General features: G+C 31.7%; 2 protein-coding genes across 2 annotated transcripts; both read left to right on the forward strand.

Moving 5' to 3' along the window:
• Nucleotides 1-1,132: 1,132 nt before the first annotated feature.
• On the forward strand, nt 1,133-1,960 carry LOC120251372 (zinc finger MYM-type protein 1-like). The gene has a single exon (XM_039259907.1). It carries the CDS (start codon nt 1,133-1,135, stop codon nt 1,958-1,960), a length of 828 nt encoding a protein of 275 aa, XP_039115841.1.
• Nucleotides 1,961-2,549: 589 nt separating this feature from the next.
• On the forward strand, nt 2,550-3,512 carry LOC120251373. The gene has a single exon (XM_039259908.1). The coding sequence runs from the start codon at nt 2,550-2,552 to the stop codon at nt 3,510-3,512; it is 963 nt and encodes a 320-aa protein (XP_039115842.1).
• Nucleotides 3,513-20,010: the final 16,498 nt, after the last annotated feature.

Below are 20,010 nucleotides of genomic sequence, written 5' to 3' on the forward strand. Positions count from 1 at the left end.
TTTTTTTTTAATCTTCTTATTTGTTTGCTAATTATTTTTTTTCCATTTATGAATTAATTTTTACAAAATTATTTGAAATGTTTATGAATTAAGATTGATTAATGTAATATGTGGATTGATATCATATTATTGATTATTAGAGATGTGTCATGTAAATTGATATCATATCATTAGTTTAATTTATAGATTTGAGTGATATTAAAATCAAAATTTGTGATTTACTAATAAATAAAAAATTTTATCTTTAAAAAATTGTAAAATATAAGTTATCACTTTAAAATAAAATTTCATTTCTAATTAGTAAGATCTTAAATTTTAAAAATAATACACATTAAAATTTTTAAAATTATCGAAATAAATTGAGAAAATTTATGTAAAATATAATTTAAATAACACATGTTGTTATATCCACTTAACATAATCATCAAATTCATTTAAGCTCATCATAATTCTATTAAATAAGTTTTTTTTAATTTAAAATATTATTTATATTTATATAACTAGTATGAGTTATAACTATATTGTGGATAAAAATAATTATTTTAAGATAATAATAAAGTGTAATTATGCTCTTATTTTATTTATTGAATTCTAACTTATTGTTTCTCAAAAATTTAAATTTAAATTTTTTATTTTAAATAATAAATTTAAACATATAACATATGGCAACTTATCATATTTCTTCAAAATAATTTTTTTAATTTAAAATATTATTTATAATTATTTAAATATAATTTATAACCATAATAATAAAATGTTATTATTTTTTTTTTGAATTTTAACTATCCCACTCATTATAATTCTATTATATAAGATTTTTTAATTTAAAATATTATATACATTTATATAACTAGTATAAGTTATAACTATAAATGTGGATAAAAAAATTATATTATAATGATATATTGTAATTATGTTTTTATTTTATTTATTGGATTCTAACTTATTCTTCTCCAAATTTAAATTTATACTATAATTTTATTTTAAATATTATGAGTTAAGGTGTAAACCTAGTTCAATATGATTAGGAGAAACTATCCAATTTAGTGTTACACATATTTGATTGAATAATTTATGAATTTATGATTTAGTTCAATTCATTTATATATTTAATTTGATCAATTTCATAGATATGGAGAGGTTTTTTAAATCTATACCAAAAAGTATTGAAGCAAGAACGAGTTCAACGTCTGATGGAAGTACTGTTGCACAAAAGAAAAGCCGTGTTGAGTTTGATCCGAGTGATATTATCGCCGACCCAGGGCTTCGAAAACCAATTGAGGAATATGACACAGGAATAAGAGATCAAGTAAGGAAAGAGTATTTGTTAATGGGTCCATGTCAACCAGTTGGCCACAATTTTCCTAGAAAACAACAAGGAAAAGATTTGAGAAGCTTTAAAGAAGTGTGGTTTCAAAAATTTGATTGGTTGGAATATAGTGTGGAGAAAGATGCAGCTTATTGTTTTTATTGTTATCTTTTTAAACAGTCAAGGGGAGAAAAACTTGGGATTGATGCCTTCACAAAGACAGGGTTTAGCAATTGGAAGAAGGCCATGGAAGTTTTCACTGAGCATGTTGGTGGAGTTAATAGCAACCACAACAATGCAATGCGACATTGTGAGGATTTCAAAAATCAGAGGCAAAGCGTGTTGCACATATTCTCTTCTTATAGGAGAGAGATGGAGATTGCATATAGAGCTCGTGTCACTGCTATTTTACGTATTGTTAGATTTCTTCTATTGCAAGGTCTTGCTTTTCGTGGACATGATGAATCTTCTAGTTCCACAAATAGGGTTAACTTTCTAGAGATGTTGAATTGGTATGGGACGGAAGTTGAAAGTGTTGGTCGTGTGATTAATGAAAATGCTCCTGGAAATAATCAAATGACTTCTCCACAAATACAGAAAGAGTTAGTGAGGGCTTGTGCAGAAGAGACCACACATGTCATTATTGATTAGATTGGAGATAATCATTTCTCTATACTTCTTGATGAGTCTCGTGACAAATCAATAAAAAAGCAAATGGCTGTGATTGTGAGGTTTGTGAACAAGCAAGGCCAAGTAATTGAAAGATTTCTTGCTGTTGAATATGCTGCTGATACTTCAGCCTCTTCATTAAAGACAGCTTTGGATGGATTGTTTGCACGATGTGGTTTATCTATTTCTAGATTGAGAGGGCAGGGGTATGATGGAGCCTCTAATATGAAAGGGCAATTTAATGGGTTGAAGACATTAATTTTGAATGAAAATCCATTTGCTTTTTATGTTCGTTGCTTTGCCCACCAATTGCAGTTGGTTGTCATTTCTGTTGCTAAAGGCATTTTGGCTATTAGTGATTTTTCAGCTATATCACTATGATTGTGAACATTGTGGGGCTTCTTGTAAAAGGAGAGATGTGTTGCTTCAGAAGCACCATGATAAGATTGTGGAGAAATTGGAGAGAGGTGAAATCTTTTCAGGAAGGGGCAAACATCAAGAGACTAATTTTGCAAGACCTGGTGATACTCGGTAGGGCTCACATTATACAACTTTAATCCGGCTATTTACTATGTGGGAGTCAGTATTAGAGGTGTTAGAGAATGTGTGTAATGATGGGAATGTTACAGAACAGAGAGGCATAGCATTGGGTTTGATACAAAGGATGGAGAGTTTTGAATTTATATTTATCTTGCATCTGATGATCAAAGTATTGGGATTAACTAATGACTTGCCAAATGTCTTACAGCAGAAAGATCAAAACATTGTTAATGCAATGGGGTTGATTGTAAATGTGAAAGAACTTATGCAAGACTTGAGAGAAAATGGATGGGGTACATTTTTAGAAGAAGTCAGGAGCTTTTGTGTTGCAATGTCAGTTTCAGTGCCCAATATGGAAGATAGTATACCAGTTCGAGGTTGTTCGAGACGTGGAGGACAATTGGTTACTTATTACCATCTTTATCATGCGGAGATCTTTATTGCCGTGATTGATTTACTTACTACTGAGATGAATAACATATTTAGTGAAACTTCTACAAAGTTATTAAGATGTATTGCTTGTCTTAATCCAAGAAACTCTTTTTCCAGATTTGATCATGGTACGCTTGTTCGACTTGCTCAAATTTACTCTAATGATTTCTCCACATCCGATCATCTTATCTTGAAAGAGAAACTCCGCATATATATTCATGATGTAAGAAGAAATTCTGATATTTCAAATTGTCATGATCTTCCAAGTCTTGCTGTGAAGATGGTTCAATTTGATAAACATTTCACTTTTCCATTGGTTTATCGCCTTATCGAATTGGCATTGATCTTACCGGTGGCAACAACAACAGTTGAAAGAGCATTCTTAGCAATGAATATCATCAAAACATATTTGCGAAACAAAATAGGCGATGAATGGTTGAACAATATGATGGTTTGCTATATTGAGCAAGAAATGTTTGCTAAAATTGATGAAGACATAATATTGCAATGTTTTCAAAACATGCAAAATCGAAGGATTCAATTCCCTCCTTGCAGTAATTAGTGGTATTTTTATTTTGTATTTTAAAATAATTTTCTTAGTGTATTATTTGAATTTTTCATTTATAAAATTTTGTTATTTGATTTTTTTTTAAAAAATTTGCAACTCCTCCCTCCCTCCCTGTAATTTCTGGCTCCGCCACTGCCAAGTTCAGTCTATTCTAAAAATTTTGAATTCCTTTGGAAAGAGCTATTGTCAAAATAAATAAATAAATGAGTAGAACACTAAAATCTTTTGCTCAAAAAATGTTTCTCAAGACCTTAAGAATTCTATTAGTGCTTTTGGGTTTAATACCACTATTGATTGAGGGTAATATTTGGGATCTCATATTCATGGTAGGGTCAAGAAAATCACTTATCAAGGATTATTGATGGCATCTGCACTAAGCTATTAGGATAGAAAGCTAATTATGTATCTTTTGCAGGAAGAGTTACTTTGACACATCTTGTATTCAATCTATTCTAGTTTTCCAAAGACAATCTACAATGTGTGATAAATAAATTCAAAGAAAAACTTGGAAAACAATAATTAAGATTAAAAAAAAAAAAAAAACAAAGTCCAAACCGAAGATGTCAATGATCAGTTGTATATTATCACTTTGTTAATTAAAGTGAACTAATAACAAAACAGGACCACTGATGGTTCAATTAATGATGACTAACTGCTCTTAATTAGTCTCCTTAATCATAAACAATAGCGTAATAAATTTTCTTATAAACTCATGCAGATCTGTTCATATTCTTATTTTGCTTATCCTTAACAAATTTTTTTTTAAAACATATATCAATTGTCAAAAGTGCACAACAGAAACAAAAAAAATCAAACATTTGGAATCTCAAAATCTCAAAAGATGGCATCTTAATTTTAATTAACGAGTTGTTTATCATCTGATTACAAAGCTCTCAATCACTCTGTGGTGTAATTAAGGGACCAAGGAATCAACTTAAGATGAAGACACCATGGATAAATACATTCTCTGATCTCTTATATATATATATATGTGTGTGTGTGTGTGTGTGTGTGTCTACAATTAAATGACAAACAAAGCCTTCACAAATAATGTCTTTTCTTAACAATGGTTTGAGCTGGCATCATCTTTGTTTAAGAGATCCCTTTCTCTCTTAATATAATATAGATATATATAAATACAATAATCAAAATTACTAATGCAATAAATGAATATTCGAAGTAGTAGTAGTGCTTAATATGTATTCTTTGTGTTAAGCCCTTATTTTTTCCAAAAGAAATTATAACAAAAATCAATATTAAAATATTTATCCACATTAGTAGTAGTCAAAATTCAGACACTTTTAAATTAAAGTTTTAAACTAAATCAAGCCAATAAAATTTAGATTAAATGACTTATTAATCTTTGAATTTTTGGTCGATCCACTCTTTTGTCCATGCCAATCGCCTAGGTTTTTTCATGAAATTCCATAGTTACTTTCATATTTTTATCTGGAACCCAATTCAAATAATTCAAATTGAAAACTATGAAAATAACTTTAAACGAAAGATCTTTGTCAATGGAAGTTGAAAGCATCAATGGAGTTATTAATTCTTCTAAATTTTTAAATCAAATAGTGTGCAATTTTTGTGGGGACATGCCTGTCTTGATAAAATTAAGAGATAATGAAGGTCCATAACAACACAATAAATAGTGAGCACCCAAGTTGGTTCTATGGTCATACAGGTTCTTCTCCATTAACTTTGAGATGATTTGCCATGAATATATGTAATCAAAATCAATCCTCTTTCTTTGTCACATTAATAACTCATGCTGGATTTTTATTAGGGTCCCAAATTTGTTTGTTTGGTTAGTTGGACATTCATGCTTGTAGAATTCATTTCTTTTTATTCCTGATGGTTAGTGAGAATAATTATGGTACAGATTTATTTATTTATTTATATTCATTTCAGTAGTTAGATAATTAACAAGTTTATCAAAATTATTTTGTTATTAGCATATGTGGTTTCAAATGCCATAATGAAACTTTGATGTTATAAGAAATGAGTAAAAAATCGTAAATATAAAATTTAGGGTTTTTTTTTACTTGCACACCTAAGTAAAAATGCAATATTATTTATATTTTCTTGTTAAAAAAATATTTACTTATCCACCTTTCGGACCAAAAGCTAACCAAACATTTTATTGAAAAATAACTAGTCCTTACCTTTTGGCTCTTCATTCATTTTGAGAAAAGAAACATAGGAAGGAAAAATAAATAAATTGACTGCATCCATTCAATATATATATAACTAAATATATTTTTATATTTATATAAATAAATATGATTTTTATGATGGTGTATCAGTAATTATTAAAAAACTCAGGATGAAAATAAAGAGATATATATATATATATATATAACATTTTTATATATTGAAAGGACAAAATGACTTAATGGCATAAATGGACGTAGCATGCATGAACAAGTACTATGAGCATGCGTGCAGTTCTACGTGGGTCCTATTTTAATCTTCTTCTTTCAATCACACTCATATATGGACTTTTCATGTGAACGTGCACATTAATTCTTGGCCCCCCTATGCTTTGCACTTTACCTCATATTCACGTTGCTTTAATTTCTTGCTGCTATCATTAATTATTAGAGAAAAATAATTAAAAACTCTCCATATATATATTTTTTACCAATAACATATTGTCTTCTGATTTTATTTATATTTTAATCTTAATTTTTTATTTTTTGAATTTTTTCTATAAAATTTCTAAACCCTTAATATCTTAATAAAATATCTAAAATACGTTTGACACCGTTAATATTTTAATAAAATATCAAAAATATGTTTGGCACCACTGGAAAGAGCACCGTAGGCGCACATACGACTATGAGAGGCATGATTGGAGCGATTAAATTTAATTTAGTTTTAATTTAAAAACAAATTTTTTTTAACATAAAGTATGTTTTGGAGATTTGTTAATTGTTTTTTTTTAATTAAAAGAGTTGAAGTTACTTGATACAATTTTTGTAAGATTATTGTGAGATCAGGCTTGTATATATTAATGCTTAATTTAATTTTTTTTAATAACTTATAATAATATTTTTGTATGGTTTAAGGGTGAAATATCATAATAATTTGCACTTATACAGAACAAAAGTGCACGATTATATAAAAAAGTTATATTTGTATATGTTTCTCATAAAACACTGGTAGTTGTGTATCTATATACAAATTTTATTTTTAAAATATAATAATATATTATTTATAAATTTTAATTTTTAAAAATATGATAATATATTTAAGAAATAATAAGAAATAATATTTATTTTAAATTAATGATTAATAGTAATTGTGCATACATATATTAATGTTTGATTTAAATTTGTTAATAAATTATGTGTGTATATATGTATATATATATATATATTGGAAGGTTTCAAGCTGAATATATATACCCTAATAACTGCAAAATTGCACAAATATATTTCTCATAAGACACCAATATTTGTGTATCTATATATAATTAAATTATATTGACAAATATATTTTGATCATTAATAAGAAAAATATTTGTTTTAAATCAAAGATTAAAAGCAATTGGATAGGCATATAATCCCTTACTTTGGAATTATAATATATATATATATATATATATATATATATATATATTATCTGATGTTGGGATTAAAAGAAGTTAGACATGGGTCACTGCTCCGAATTAACCTTCTTTCAAGTTTACGAATTGTTTTAATTTTTTTTTAATTCAAAGAACAAATTGAATATAGGCAGATAATTTAGAAACCATAAATAGATTTTCATTGATTCATATATGGTAATTTTAACGGCAAGTTTTCATGAAGCATAAATCTAAAAGAAAACACTTTCAGTTTTGGGATAAATTACCTCCGGTTCTTTGAAATTTTTTAAATATTTCAAAAATATCGGTTAATATTTATTTTTATAAAAAATTACTATTTTACTATTTTTTTCTCTTATTCTTTCTATATTCTTCTGTACTAAACTCATCAAAAAGTTAAACAAAATCTGTGAGATCTCATAATAAATTAGCCTTATAAGTTGAGTTTGCTCAACCTCATAAGCTTATGTCGTGCGCATCTTACCTAGCTTTTCGGTGCAAACCAAAAAATAAGAGAAAGATAAATATAGATATATATATATATATAAATTAAAAATATAAATAAATACAAATATATAAATATGAGATAATAAAAATCTTTATATATATATATATATATATATATATATATATATTGATGAAAGCGATCAGCACTGCCAAGAGGCAAACATGTATAAAGGTGCACCATTTATCAGAGACGAATCTCGAATTTTCATTTCATTGGGTCAAATTAATATAAAATATAAAATAAAAATAAATAATAAACTCAAATATATCAAAAGTATTTTTTATATAAAAATAATGTATTACAATAGCATGCACCTTTGAATTTATTTCTTGGCTTGGGTATGTTTGGGAAAGTAAAACCTTGAACTTGATGAATTTTGGAACCACGTTCGTCTCATAATTGTGCGAGAAACATAAAAGATAAATGAAAGAGACAAAAGTATGACATGTTTGAACTCAAGTTTTCACCTATGTTTTATTCACGTTTATGCATGAAATATTTATATTAAAAACTGTGTTTCTATTTAAGTTCATATTTATCAAAATATCACGTATCAAATAGTAAGAGATTAAAAACTCTTAACTATATATATACAATATATTATTTTTAAATTTAGTCGGGGTCAATTGCCCCACTAAATTGTATGTGGATCCATCTTTACCGATTAAAGTGGCTTAAAAGACTTACTGAATGCATTTTATGTGATTTAAAAACTTTTTTATCATACAACCCAAGAAAAGAAGAATACACCATTATATGTACCTGGGTTCAGAGCAGTGCATAAATAGTAATGCTAAAGTACAGCTATATTGTTACTTCAATACCTCAGCATAAAAAGATTTGACCCTGCACCTTGAGTATGCACCACTTAATAATACACCACTAGGTTAAACTGTGATTACATAAAAAATAAATGATATAGAGGGTGCATAAAATATTGGCATTTTTTTAAAAAAATAATGCGATTTTTTTATTTAATTAGAAACATAGGTATATTTTAAATTATTTACGAAAGTAGGTAAAACGGTAAGGTTGGTACCGTCACTACAAGAAAAACAGGAATTTGGCACGGTAGATTTGGCACGGATTTTGGCCAAAAAACCATGACAAACTGATGTTGGCACGAATTTTGGCACGGAAATATAACCGTGCCTATAGCATGCGTGACAAATATAATTTGTCACGGAATTGTAAAACCGTGCCAAATTTTGTCATGCTTTTAACAAAACCGTGCCAATTTTGTCACGGTTTTAGGCACAGTTTTGTTTTGTCATGGTTTTAGACACGGTTTTTTGTCACCATTTTTTGGCACAGTTTTATTTGTCACATTTTTTGGCACGGTGTTTTGTCATAGTTTTTGTCACGGTTGTGTTTTGTCACGGTTTTTGGCACAATTTAGTTGGTATAGTTTTTGGCACGGTTTTATGTTGTCATTTGTCACGGTTTTTAGCACGGATTTGTTTTGTCACGGTTTTTAGCACGGTTTTGTTTTGTCATGGTTTTTAGCACGGATTTGTTTTGTCACAGTTTTTAGCACGGTTTTGTTTTGTCATGGTTTTTAGCACGGTTTGTTTGGTATTGTTTTTAGAACGGTTTTGCTTTCTCACGATTTTTGTCACGGTTTATACTGTCAATTTTGTCACGGTTTTTGGCACAAAGACAATTTTTAGCACATTTTTTGTCACGTTTTTTTGCACAGTTTTAAATTTAGTAAGGCTATTGGCATGGTTTTTGTCACGAAATTTGGAACAGTTTTCTTTAAAAATTTATAAATGGATTTTTTTAAGAATAGAACTTGTATTTAATTTCATCAAAATATATATTGCAATATTTGTAAAATAAGAAAAATTGTTATTACAATCATAGAATGATAATAATAAGGTCCAATCTACATAAATCCACAAAACTCTTAACACAAACCATGTATATTAATATTATAAAAAATCCTACACATCATCCTCCATGTCTTCAAGAGAATTATCGGTAAACGGAGAAATACGAACTCTCTTTGGCATTGGAGAGTGCTCATCGGCATGTGTCTGTGACTCTCCTGTCGGTGCTCGAGGGGCATATGGCATACGAGCAAAAATAGGTATGCTAGAAAGGTCATTACCTTGGCCACGAAGTGCGGTAAGCAATGATGATTCAAATAACTCGCGACGAGTTGACTCAGCTTGTAACCGATCATCAGCCTTAGCACGAGCCCTGGCAAGCTCTTCGTCCAATTCCTTAACTCTGTTGTGAAGTTGTTCATTTGATTCAGAAGATCCCAAGCGTGGCTTGTAAGTGGATGAAGACATCTGCCTAACAATATTACCTTTTCCTATCACTCTGTTATGGCTCCCAATAGCTATCTCATCCCATAATTCGTCTTGGTTAATAGAATTCTCATCCACCCCTTGACTGCATTTATCTACTAGTGCTTTGTCAAATTCCTCCTGCATCCATTAAAAAATAAACATATTATTAAATGATAGTGAGTTAAATTGGTTAATTAATTTGAGTTTATAAAACCAATTCTCAAATATTAAATAAAACTACATAAATATTAAAGGTTTTCATACATTAGCTGACTTTCCTAGGTTTTCATACCATTAATGTCATTTGAACAGACCTTTTCTCAAAAACCACTCTCATTAATAACATAAATTTAATCAAAGACTTTCTTTACATAGAACATGAAATGCATTCCCATAATTGAAAGTGCTATAATGTTTGGACTAATTAAATAAATAAATTAATTAAAACAAATGAGACAACGAACACAAGTGGCATCTAAAAGTAATATGCATTCTATGACATCTAAAAGAATGCACAACAAATCATGAATTGGATATTTGGCAACACCAGAAGCTTTCTAGTTTCAACCACAAATATCCTTCATGCACATTAATCTCTCAATTAAAAATCTCCAGTTCAAGAACTATACAGAAAACAAATACATCAAATACTAGAAGACAATGCCAACCTGATGGCTGCTGCTGCAAGACAAGGCTAACAGTGTTGACTTGGTCCCACCAAAGTTCATAACTAAAAAATACAAAGTTTAACTCCATGGTCCCACCAAACCAAAGCACAATGGACTAAACACAATAGCCACGTTGGAAAATGCAAACTAATCCCAGCCACAACCTATGCACTACCAATTTACCAGCCACTTTCAATCAAATATCCCACAAAGCAAAACAAACCATCTTTCCTTCTTTCTTTCCTCTTCCTCTCTTTATCACTGCTTTTCCAACAACACCCTCTTCTTTTCCAACTACTAAGAAGGGCATTTCAGTACATTACTCTTCCCACTCTCTCTCTAAAAACACTATCAAATTTATTACAGAAAGAGAGAGATAGACCAGGGAGACAATGTTCACAGGTTTCTCAGAATGCAGGTCTTATTACACACATCTTTACCACTCTCTCTCTCTCTTCACTTCTGACATTCTAAACTCTTCCTATAAAACACCTACAACAACTACACTCTCTCTTCCCTAACCTCAGTAAATAAACAAGCAAACCACTCTCACTCTTCTCTATATTTTATAATTCATGGAAGAACAAGCAGAACACTGCTCATTCTTACTGATCAAACAAGCTTCAACAACAAAATCCCAAAGAATAAAATTAAATTAATATAACATGTTAGTTCCGCCGATGTGGTTTGTAGTTTAAAGAACATTCAAAAACACTCAAAGAACAATCATACAAACCAAGCAAGAAGGCGACACACAAGATTGGTAACCCAGTTCGGTGTCCACTTGCCTACGTCTGGGGGGCCAAGCCCGAAGATAAACAATCCACTAATAAAGGTAAAAATACATGAGTACAAACACTTGTCACTCACTCTCTCAACAATAAAGATTACTACCCTCTCTAGATTGTCTAATGCTCACACACTCTCCTCCACGAGTAACCCTTACAATCTACGAGCAAGGTAGCTTATATAGACGCCTCAATGTCCCAAATATAGCGCATACCTCTTTTAAAATCTCCGTGGCTATTAATTTTAAAACCTTCCGATATTAGCTGTTGCAACTCCTGTTGTAACATAAGTTGCAACATGGCCCTAACTGCTGACTTGACTGAGTTCTGGTTACGTGCGGACAACCTCAAGATCCATCAACCTCCCGGTCATGCTTAGTCCGAGTCGATGCAACCAAATCTTCCGATCTCGACTGCTGGCAACTAGCCTACCTTCTCAGTTCCTTATCACACAGTCCCCTCGCAAGGGGCGCACGTCCTTGTGCGTCTTCATGGAACTCGCCAAACTTAGTCTTCAACCTTCCAAGTTTGGTCTTCAAAGATTCTCTAAATTTGATCTTCAATTCACCAAAGCTTGGTCCTCAAATCTTGTCCTTAATAGACTTCAATCAATCTTCATCATGGATTCTTCAAATCATATCTTCAATTAGCCTTAATTCCATATTTAGTCTTCAATCACATCTCCTAAATATGGTCTTGAATAACTCCACCAAGATCTTCAAGATGTTTTGCCTTGCAAGCCAAGACTCTTTGCCAAGTCACATAGATTGCCATGTCACCTTGACTATGTGTCAAATCATGCCAGAAATAGTGCGGTTGCACTAACAATCTCCACTGTTGGCATAATTTGTCACAACTGCTTTTGCACCCAGACTGACTCCTGTTTCAACATCCTGTTACAACTCGACTGAGACACAGACTTTACAAACTAAAGAAAATCATCTAGTTGCTTACAAAATATATGATAACATTGCAACTAGTGCTGTACAAATTAAGCACAAACAAACAAACCAGTCGGTTTAGAACTCTTGTACTGGACAACTTCTCCACCTTTGTGTCTGAATTGATGCCAAAGTCTTCAATGGTTGTTGTAAGACTTGTTACAACTTGTTCTACAACTCCTCCTATCTTCAGAATTCCTGGTCATCGGCTCTCCCTGTCTTCAGAACTCCTTCTTCCTGCTGCAAACGACATTAGTAAACTGTAGCAGATGCAGGTCGATTGCAATCCCCAATAGGGATTAAAGTTGGCAAAGGCCAATTTCACCCTCAACTTTTTAAATCTTGTAGCATCAAGGGGTTTGGTAAAGATGTCCGCCAATTGCTTTTCTGTTTCAACATAATCAATAACAACTGTTTTGTTCTCTACCAAATCTTGTATAAAGTGGTGTCGAAGATCAATATGTTTGGTACGAGAATGTTGGACTGGATTCTTGGAGATATCAATTGTACTTTTGTTGTCACAAAATATAGTCAATATCCCTTGTTGTAAGCCATAGTCCTCAAGCATTTGCTTCATCCACAAAAATTGTGTACAACAACTTCCTGCTGCTATGTATTCAGCCTCGGCAGTGGAGAGGGAAATAGAACTTTGCTTCTTGCTATACCTTGTGATCAAGTTGTTACCAAGGTAGAAACATCCTCCTGAGGTGCTTTTTCTATCATCAATGTTTCCTTCCCAATCTGCATCACTATAACCCGCAAGATGTGAGTTGGAGTCTTTTGAATACCAAATTTCATATTCTGCAGTACCATGAATATATCTGATGATATGTTTAACAGCTTTCCAATGAGACTCCTTCGGTGTTGCTTGATATCTTGCACAAACTCCAACACTAAAAGAGATGCCTAGCCTGCTGGCTGTGAGATAGAGTAAGCTTCCAATCATGCTTATATAGAGACTTGGGTTTACATCTTTTTCATGCTCATCTTTTGTCAACTTCTGATTCACACTCATGGGTGTTCTCATGTTTCTAGCCTTATCCAAGCCAAATCTTTTCACCAAGTTCTGTGCATACATGGTTTGAGAAATGAAAATTCCTTCTTTACATTGTTTGATTTGGAAACCCAAAAAGTAGTTTAGTTCACCTACCATGATCATTTCAAACTCTTCTTGCATTAGATGAACAAACTCATCCACTTGCTTTTGTGATGTTGAACCAAATATGATATCGTCAACATATATATATTTGTGCCACCATAAGATCTGATTTGAACTTTTTTATGAATAAAGTGTTGTCTACTCCCCCTCTTTGGTAGCCCTTTTTAAGTAAGAATTTTGTAAGCCTTTCATACCAAGCCCCGAGGAGCTTGCTTCAAGCCATAGAGAGCCTTTTTCAATTTGAACACATGATCTAAATGTTGAGGATCTTCAAAACCTTTTGGTTGCTCTACAAAAACTTCTTCACTTAGAACTCCATTTAGAAAAGCACTCTTGATATCCATTTGATGTAGCTTGAACCCCATATAACATGCTACTGCTAACAATAATCTGATGAATTCCAAGCGTGCAACTGGTGCAAATGTTTCATCAAAGTCAACTCCTTCAACTTAAGTATATCCTTGAGCTACTAGTCTTGCTTTATTTCTGGTAATGTTACCTTTGTCATCAATCTTATTTTTGAAAATCCACTTGGTTCCAATAACATTCACATCCTTTGGCCTTAGGACCAATGTCCACACATCATTTCGAACAAACTGATTCAATTCTTCTTGCATTGCAACCATCCAGTATTCATCAACTAAAGCTTCTTTGATATTCTTTAGTTTAATAAGAGAGATATAACATGTGTAGCTGGCCAATTCTCGATAATCAATTCTTTGAGTGCTTCTGGTTCTCCTTCCTTCAGTCACATTACCAATCACATTCTGAATAGGATGATTCTTCTTTATTCTTGAGGATGGTTCAAGACTGTTGTCTTCATTATCTTCTTCGTTGTCAATTTCTTACTTATCTGATTCTGAGATGATTTTGCCTATTGTAACTTCAGTTGCAACATCAGTTATAACCTGCTGTCTGTTTGAATCCTGACCGGAATCCTGAGCAGTTTCTGTTGTTGTAGTTGGTGTTATAACCTGTGATGCAACTTCTTGTTCTGCCTGTAACTCTTCATCTGTTGATTCATGATTCTGTGTGATAGGCTTGTTTAGCTCACTTGATGCACCTTGAGTCTCCATATCAGAGAAATTATCAACAACAACATTAATAGTTTCCATCATCTTTTTGGTTCTTGAATTGAACACCCGATAGCCTCTACTAGTACTTGAATATCCCATGAAGAATCCTTCATCACTTTTCTTGTCAAACTTTCCCAGCTGATCTCTATCATTCAGAATGTAACATTTGCTTCCAAAGATGTGAAAGTATTTGAGATTTGGCCTTTTACCTCTCCAAATTTCATAGAGTGTCATGTTGGTTGAAGGCCGAATGTACACTCTATTAATCATGTAGCATGCTGTATTGATTGCTTCCGCCCAAAACCTTGTAGAGAGTTTCTTGGAATTCAACATAACGCGAGCCATCTCTTGGAGAGTGCGATTCTTCCTTTCTACCACACCTTTTTTGTTGAGGAGTTTTTGGAGCTGAAAATTCATGACGAATCCCATGTTCTCTGCTAAATTCTACAAGCTGAGCATTTTCAAATTCTCTTCCATGATCACTTCTGATTTTGACAATCTTCCCAATTTGATACTCTTTCTCATTTTGAAGTTGCATGCATAACTTCTTGAAGGCTCCAAAAGTATCTGATTTCTCCTTGAGGAAGTCCACCCAGGTGTAAATGCAATAGTTATCAACACACACGAATACATATCTTTTACCTGACAAGCTTTCTGTCTGTGTGGGTCCAATGAGATCCATATACAAGAGTTCTAGCACTCTCGTCATACCAATGTCTTGCACCACTTTGTGAGAAGCACGACTTTGCTTTTCCAGTTGACAAGGTCTGCATACACCATCTCCCTTTTCATGAGCTTGGGCACTCCCTTAATAGCTTTCATTTCTATAATCTTCATCAGGTTCCTGAAGTTCAGATGTCAAAGCTTCTGATGCCAAATTTCAATGATGTTGCAAGATGTGTTATAACAGACTTCCAATTTCTCTAGCAAATACCAATTTTCTGAAGATCTTGAACCAATTAAAACACACTGACCAGCTTCATCATAGACCACACATCTGTCATGATTAAATTTTACCACCAGATTTCGATCACATAATTGACTTATACTCAGAAGATTTGCCTTCAGTCCTACTACATGCAGAATGTTTTTCAGTCTTGGATACCCAGGAACCATCAATGTTCCTTTTCCAACTGCTTTACCTTTCTGACCATCACCAAAAGTTACATGCCCAATTGGACATTCTTTGTAATTCATCAAAAAACCTTTATCACCTGTCATGTGTCTTGAACAACCACTGTCAAAATACCAGTTGTCTTTTGAGGATTTTTTTCATTGAAAAGTATCCCACTAGATCTTCTTTTCTGACCCATATCTTCTTGCTTTCTTTATTCTTTTCTCTGGTATATGGTGTTTGCTTCTTATGTTTGCCTTCTTTTATATCTTTCTTCATCTTCCAACATCTTGGACGAATGTGCCCTTTGACACCACAATAATGACATGTAGGAATCCATTTCTTTGCTTTTCCAAATACTCTACCATTCTTCATATCTTCCTTCAGTTTGTAGCACTCGGGTCTTATATGGCCTCTTTTTCCACAATGAAAGCATATTGGGACTTGTCTTCTATGTCGTCTCTTCTTCTTATTATACTTCTCTTGTTTATTTTCTTGAGCATTTGATAGAATGCAACCTGCTTCAACTTCGCTTTTCTTGCCTCCTGATGTCTCTTTTATATGGTGTTGCGCCACACCTATTTGAAAAGATACCTCCTTAATCTTGGCTTTTCCTTTGTTCAAGTTGTTAATGGGCTTTTCAGCATCGTTCAACTTTTCTTGACATTCTTTCAATTCTTTTGCAAGTTATTTGTTTTGTACAAACATTTTGTCAAGTTTATTTATCATGAGTTCATATACATGCAGAAGATCAGTTTTAGTAATCTCTTCACAAACAGTTTCTCCAGATGTTGCAATTGATGTTGTAACTGGACTTGCAAAAGCACTGACATTTTTGAAACCTTTGACGTTTTTTAGCACAACAGGTAAAGAAGTATGATTGTTGATTGCATCATCAGCTTTGTCTTCTTTTTGGATTTTTCTGAAATATCTACACAATTCCCTAGTTAAAAGGGCAATTTCTTCTTCTTCTTCTTTGTCTTCAGTCTGTTGTAACTCTTTTGGGCTTGTTGCTTCAGCTTTCAGAGATATATCTTCTTCTCTTCTACCTGAATTTAGATTCATCTCATAGGCTTGTAGAGATCCCATAAACTCATTAAGTCTCATAGTTGTGATATCTTTTGCTTTTTCTATTGCAGCAACTTTAGCATCGAATCTCCTTGGAAGCGGTCTAAGAGTCTTTCGGACTAGCTTCTTATCCGAGTACTCCTTGTTGAGCTGGTAGGCTTGATTTGCTGTGTCCATCAATTTGGCATTGAACACGGCTATCATCTCATCTTCTCCCATCCTGAGATTCTCTAACATGGTTGTCAACATTTGGAATTTAGATTCTCTTACCAAGTTGGTGCCTTCATGAATGGTTTGAAGAATCCCCCAAGCTTTCTTGGCACAGTCACAGGTTGCAACATAGTTGAACTGGTTCTCATCTACACCTCCGAAAATATCATTGAGTGCTTTCCCATTGGCATTTGCTTTGAGCATATCTCCAGAATTCCAGTTACTCTTCATCTTCACGGTCTCGTTCATGTTTTCATCAACTTCTATTTGGGGTCCTTCTTCCATGGCTGTCCATGCACTCTCATCAAGAGATTTGATGAAAGCCTTCATGTGTGCCTTCCAGTATGGATAATTTGATCCATCGAGTAACGATGGTCGTATGACGAAAGCTCCTTCTTTTCTGCCCATCAATGGAACTTGTTAGGACCTCGCCGACTTTGAAACCAAAGCGAATATGGCGACCAAGGCTCCGATACCACTTGTTAGTTACGCCGATGGGGTTTGTAGTTTAAAGAACATTCAAAAACACTCAAAGAACAGTCATACAAACCAAACAAGAAGGAGACACACAAGATTGGTAACCCAGTTCGGCGTCCACTTGCCTACGTCTGGTGGGGCCAAGCCCGAAGATAAACAATCCACCAATAGAGGTGAAAATACATGAGTACAAACACTTGTCACTCACTCTCTCAACAATAAAGATTACTACCCTCTCTAGATTGTCTAGTGCTCACACACTCTCCTCCACGAGTCACCCTTACAATCTACGAGCAAGGTAGCTTATATAGACGCCTCAATGTCCCAAATATAGCGCATACCTCTTTTAAAATCTCCGCGTTATTAATTTAAAAACCTTCCGATATTAGCTATTGCAACTCCTGTTGTAACATAAGTTGCAACATGGCCCTAACTACTGACTTGACTGAGTTCTGGTTACGTTGCGGACGACCTCAAGATCCATCAACCTCCCGGTCATGCTTAGTCCGAGTCGATGCAGCCAAATCTTCCGATCTCGACTGCCGGCAACTAGCCTACCTTCTCAGTTCCTTATCACACAGTCCCCTCGCAAGGGGCGCACGTCCTTGTGCGTCTTCATGGAACTCGCCAAACTTAGTCTTCAACCTTCCAAGTTTGGTCTTCAAAGATTCTCTAAATTTGATCTTCAATTCACCAAAGCTTGGTCCTCAAATCTTGTCCTCAATAGACTTCAATCAATCTTCATCATGGATTCTTCAAATCATATCTTCAATTAGCCTTAATTCCATATTTAGTCTTCAATCACATCTCCTAAATATGGTCTTGAATAACTCCACCAAGATCTTCAAGATGTTTTCCCTTGCAAGCGAAGACACTTTGCCAAGTCACATAGATTGCCATGTTACCTTGACTATGTGTCAAATTATGCCAAAAATAGTGCGGTTGCACTAACATAACATACATAAAATACAAATATTGTACATACATCCACACATTGCATGTTTGGTTAAAATAGTTAATTTTACTATGCTAAAACCATAAACCAAGTAATTCTATTTACTAGCATTCCCAAATAGATAGCCATCCATATCTAAAAAAAAGTATTATTTATTGCAGAAAATGGCATGCTTCACACCGGTTTTAATGGTTGGGGGTAGAAAATGGTATGATTTATACCGTTTTCACTGTTTTTGATTTTAAAAAAAAAAATAAAAAAAGGGGATTTATCATCCAGTTTTCAGTGCATTAGCAGTTTTCAGTGCATTAGCACAGAAGACGGGATGAAGCATTCCGACTTCAGTGCATAATGCACTGAAGATGGGATAATAAATCTTGTTTTCACTGTTTTGTTTTTTATATTTTTTTAATTTTATACAATTTATCAATCTTAACCCTTTATTTGTTTTTAATTACATTTTTGTTTTTAATTTCTGATTTTTTGCGCTTTAACTCCACATTTCTTTTATAATTATTTCAATAATTTATTTGTGATTTTTTAAACCAATTTTTTCAAGAAAAATTATTTTATTAATATTTTGATTATTATTAGAGTGATAATCATTGAAGTAGGAATTAGTGAATAATAATAATAATAATAATAATAATAGTAATAATAATAATTATTATTATTATTATTATTATTATTATTATTATTATTATTATTATTGGGAGAATTATTTTCAATTATTTGGTTGAAGAAGGAATTATTTCAAATTATTTTATTAATAAATTGCTTATTATTGTTAGTGTGGGAATTATTGAGGTAGGAATTATTTAAAATTATTATTAAAGTGGGAATTATTTTAAATTATTTTATTAATATTTTGATTATTATTGGAGTGACAATTATTGAAGTAGGAATTATTGAGTATTATTTTTATTATTATTAGTAAATTATTGTTTTTATTATTGTTGTTGTTGTTGTTGTTGTTGTTATTATTATTATTATTATTGGGAGAATTATTTTCAATTATTTTGTTGAAGAATGAATTATTTCAAATTATTTTATTAATAATTTGATTATTATTGTTAGTATGGGAATTATTGAGGTAGGAATTATTTAGAATTATTATTAAAGTGGGAATTTTTTTAAATTATTTTATTAATAAGTAGGAATTATTGAGAATTATTTTTATTATTATTAGCAAATTATTATTATTATTATTATTATTATTATTATTGGTAGAATTATTTTCAATTATTTTGCTGAAGAAGGAATTACTTCAAATTATTTTATTAATAATTTGATTATTATTGTTAGTTAGGAATTATTTAAAATTATTATTAAAGTGGGAATTATTTTAAATTATATTATTAATAATTTTATTATTATTAGAGTGACAATTATTGAAGTAGGAATTATTGAGAATTATTTATATTATTATTAGTAAATTATTACTATTATAATTAAAGGAAAAATTATTTCAAATTATTTTATTAATATTTTAATATTATTTGGGAATTATTATGTTAGGAATTATTTCAAATAATTGTTAGAGTAGAAATTATTTAAATTATTTTTATTGATAATTTCATTATTATTATTATTATTATTATTTCTTCAACTATAAATATGGACTCCTAATCCAATA

This window comes from Dioscorea cayenensis, chromosome 20 (genome assembly GCF_009730915.1).
Source record: "Dioscorea cayenensis subsp. rotundata cultivar TDr96_F1 chromosome 20, TDr96_F1_v2_PseudoChromosome.rev07_lg8_w22 25.fasta, whole genome shotgun sequence".
Classification (NCBI taxonomy): domain Eukaryota; kingdom Viridiplantae; phylum Streptophyta; class Magnoliopsida; order Dioscoreales; family Dioscoreaceae; genus Dioscorea; species Dioscorea cayenensis.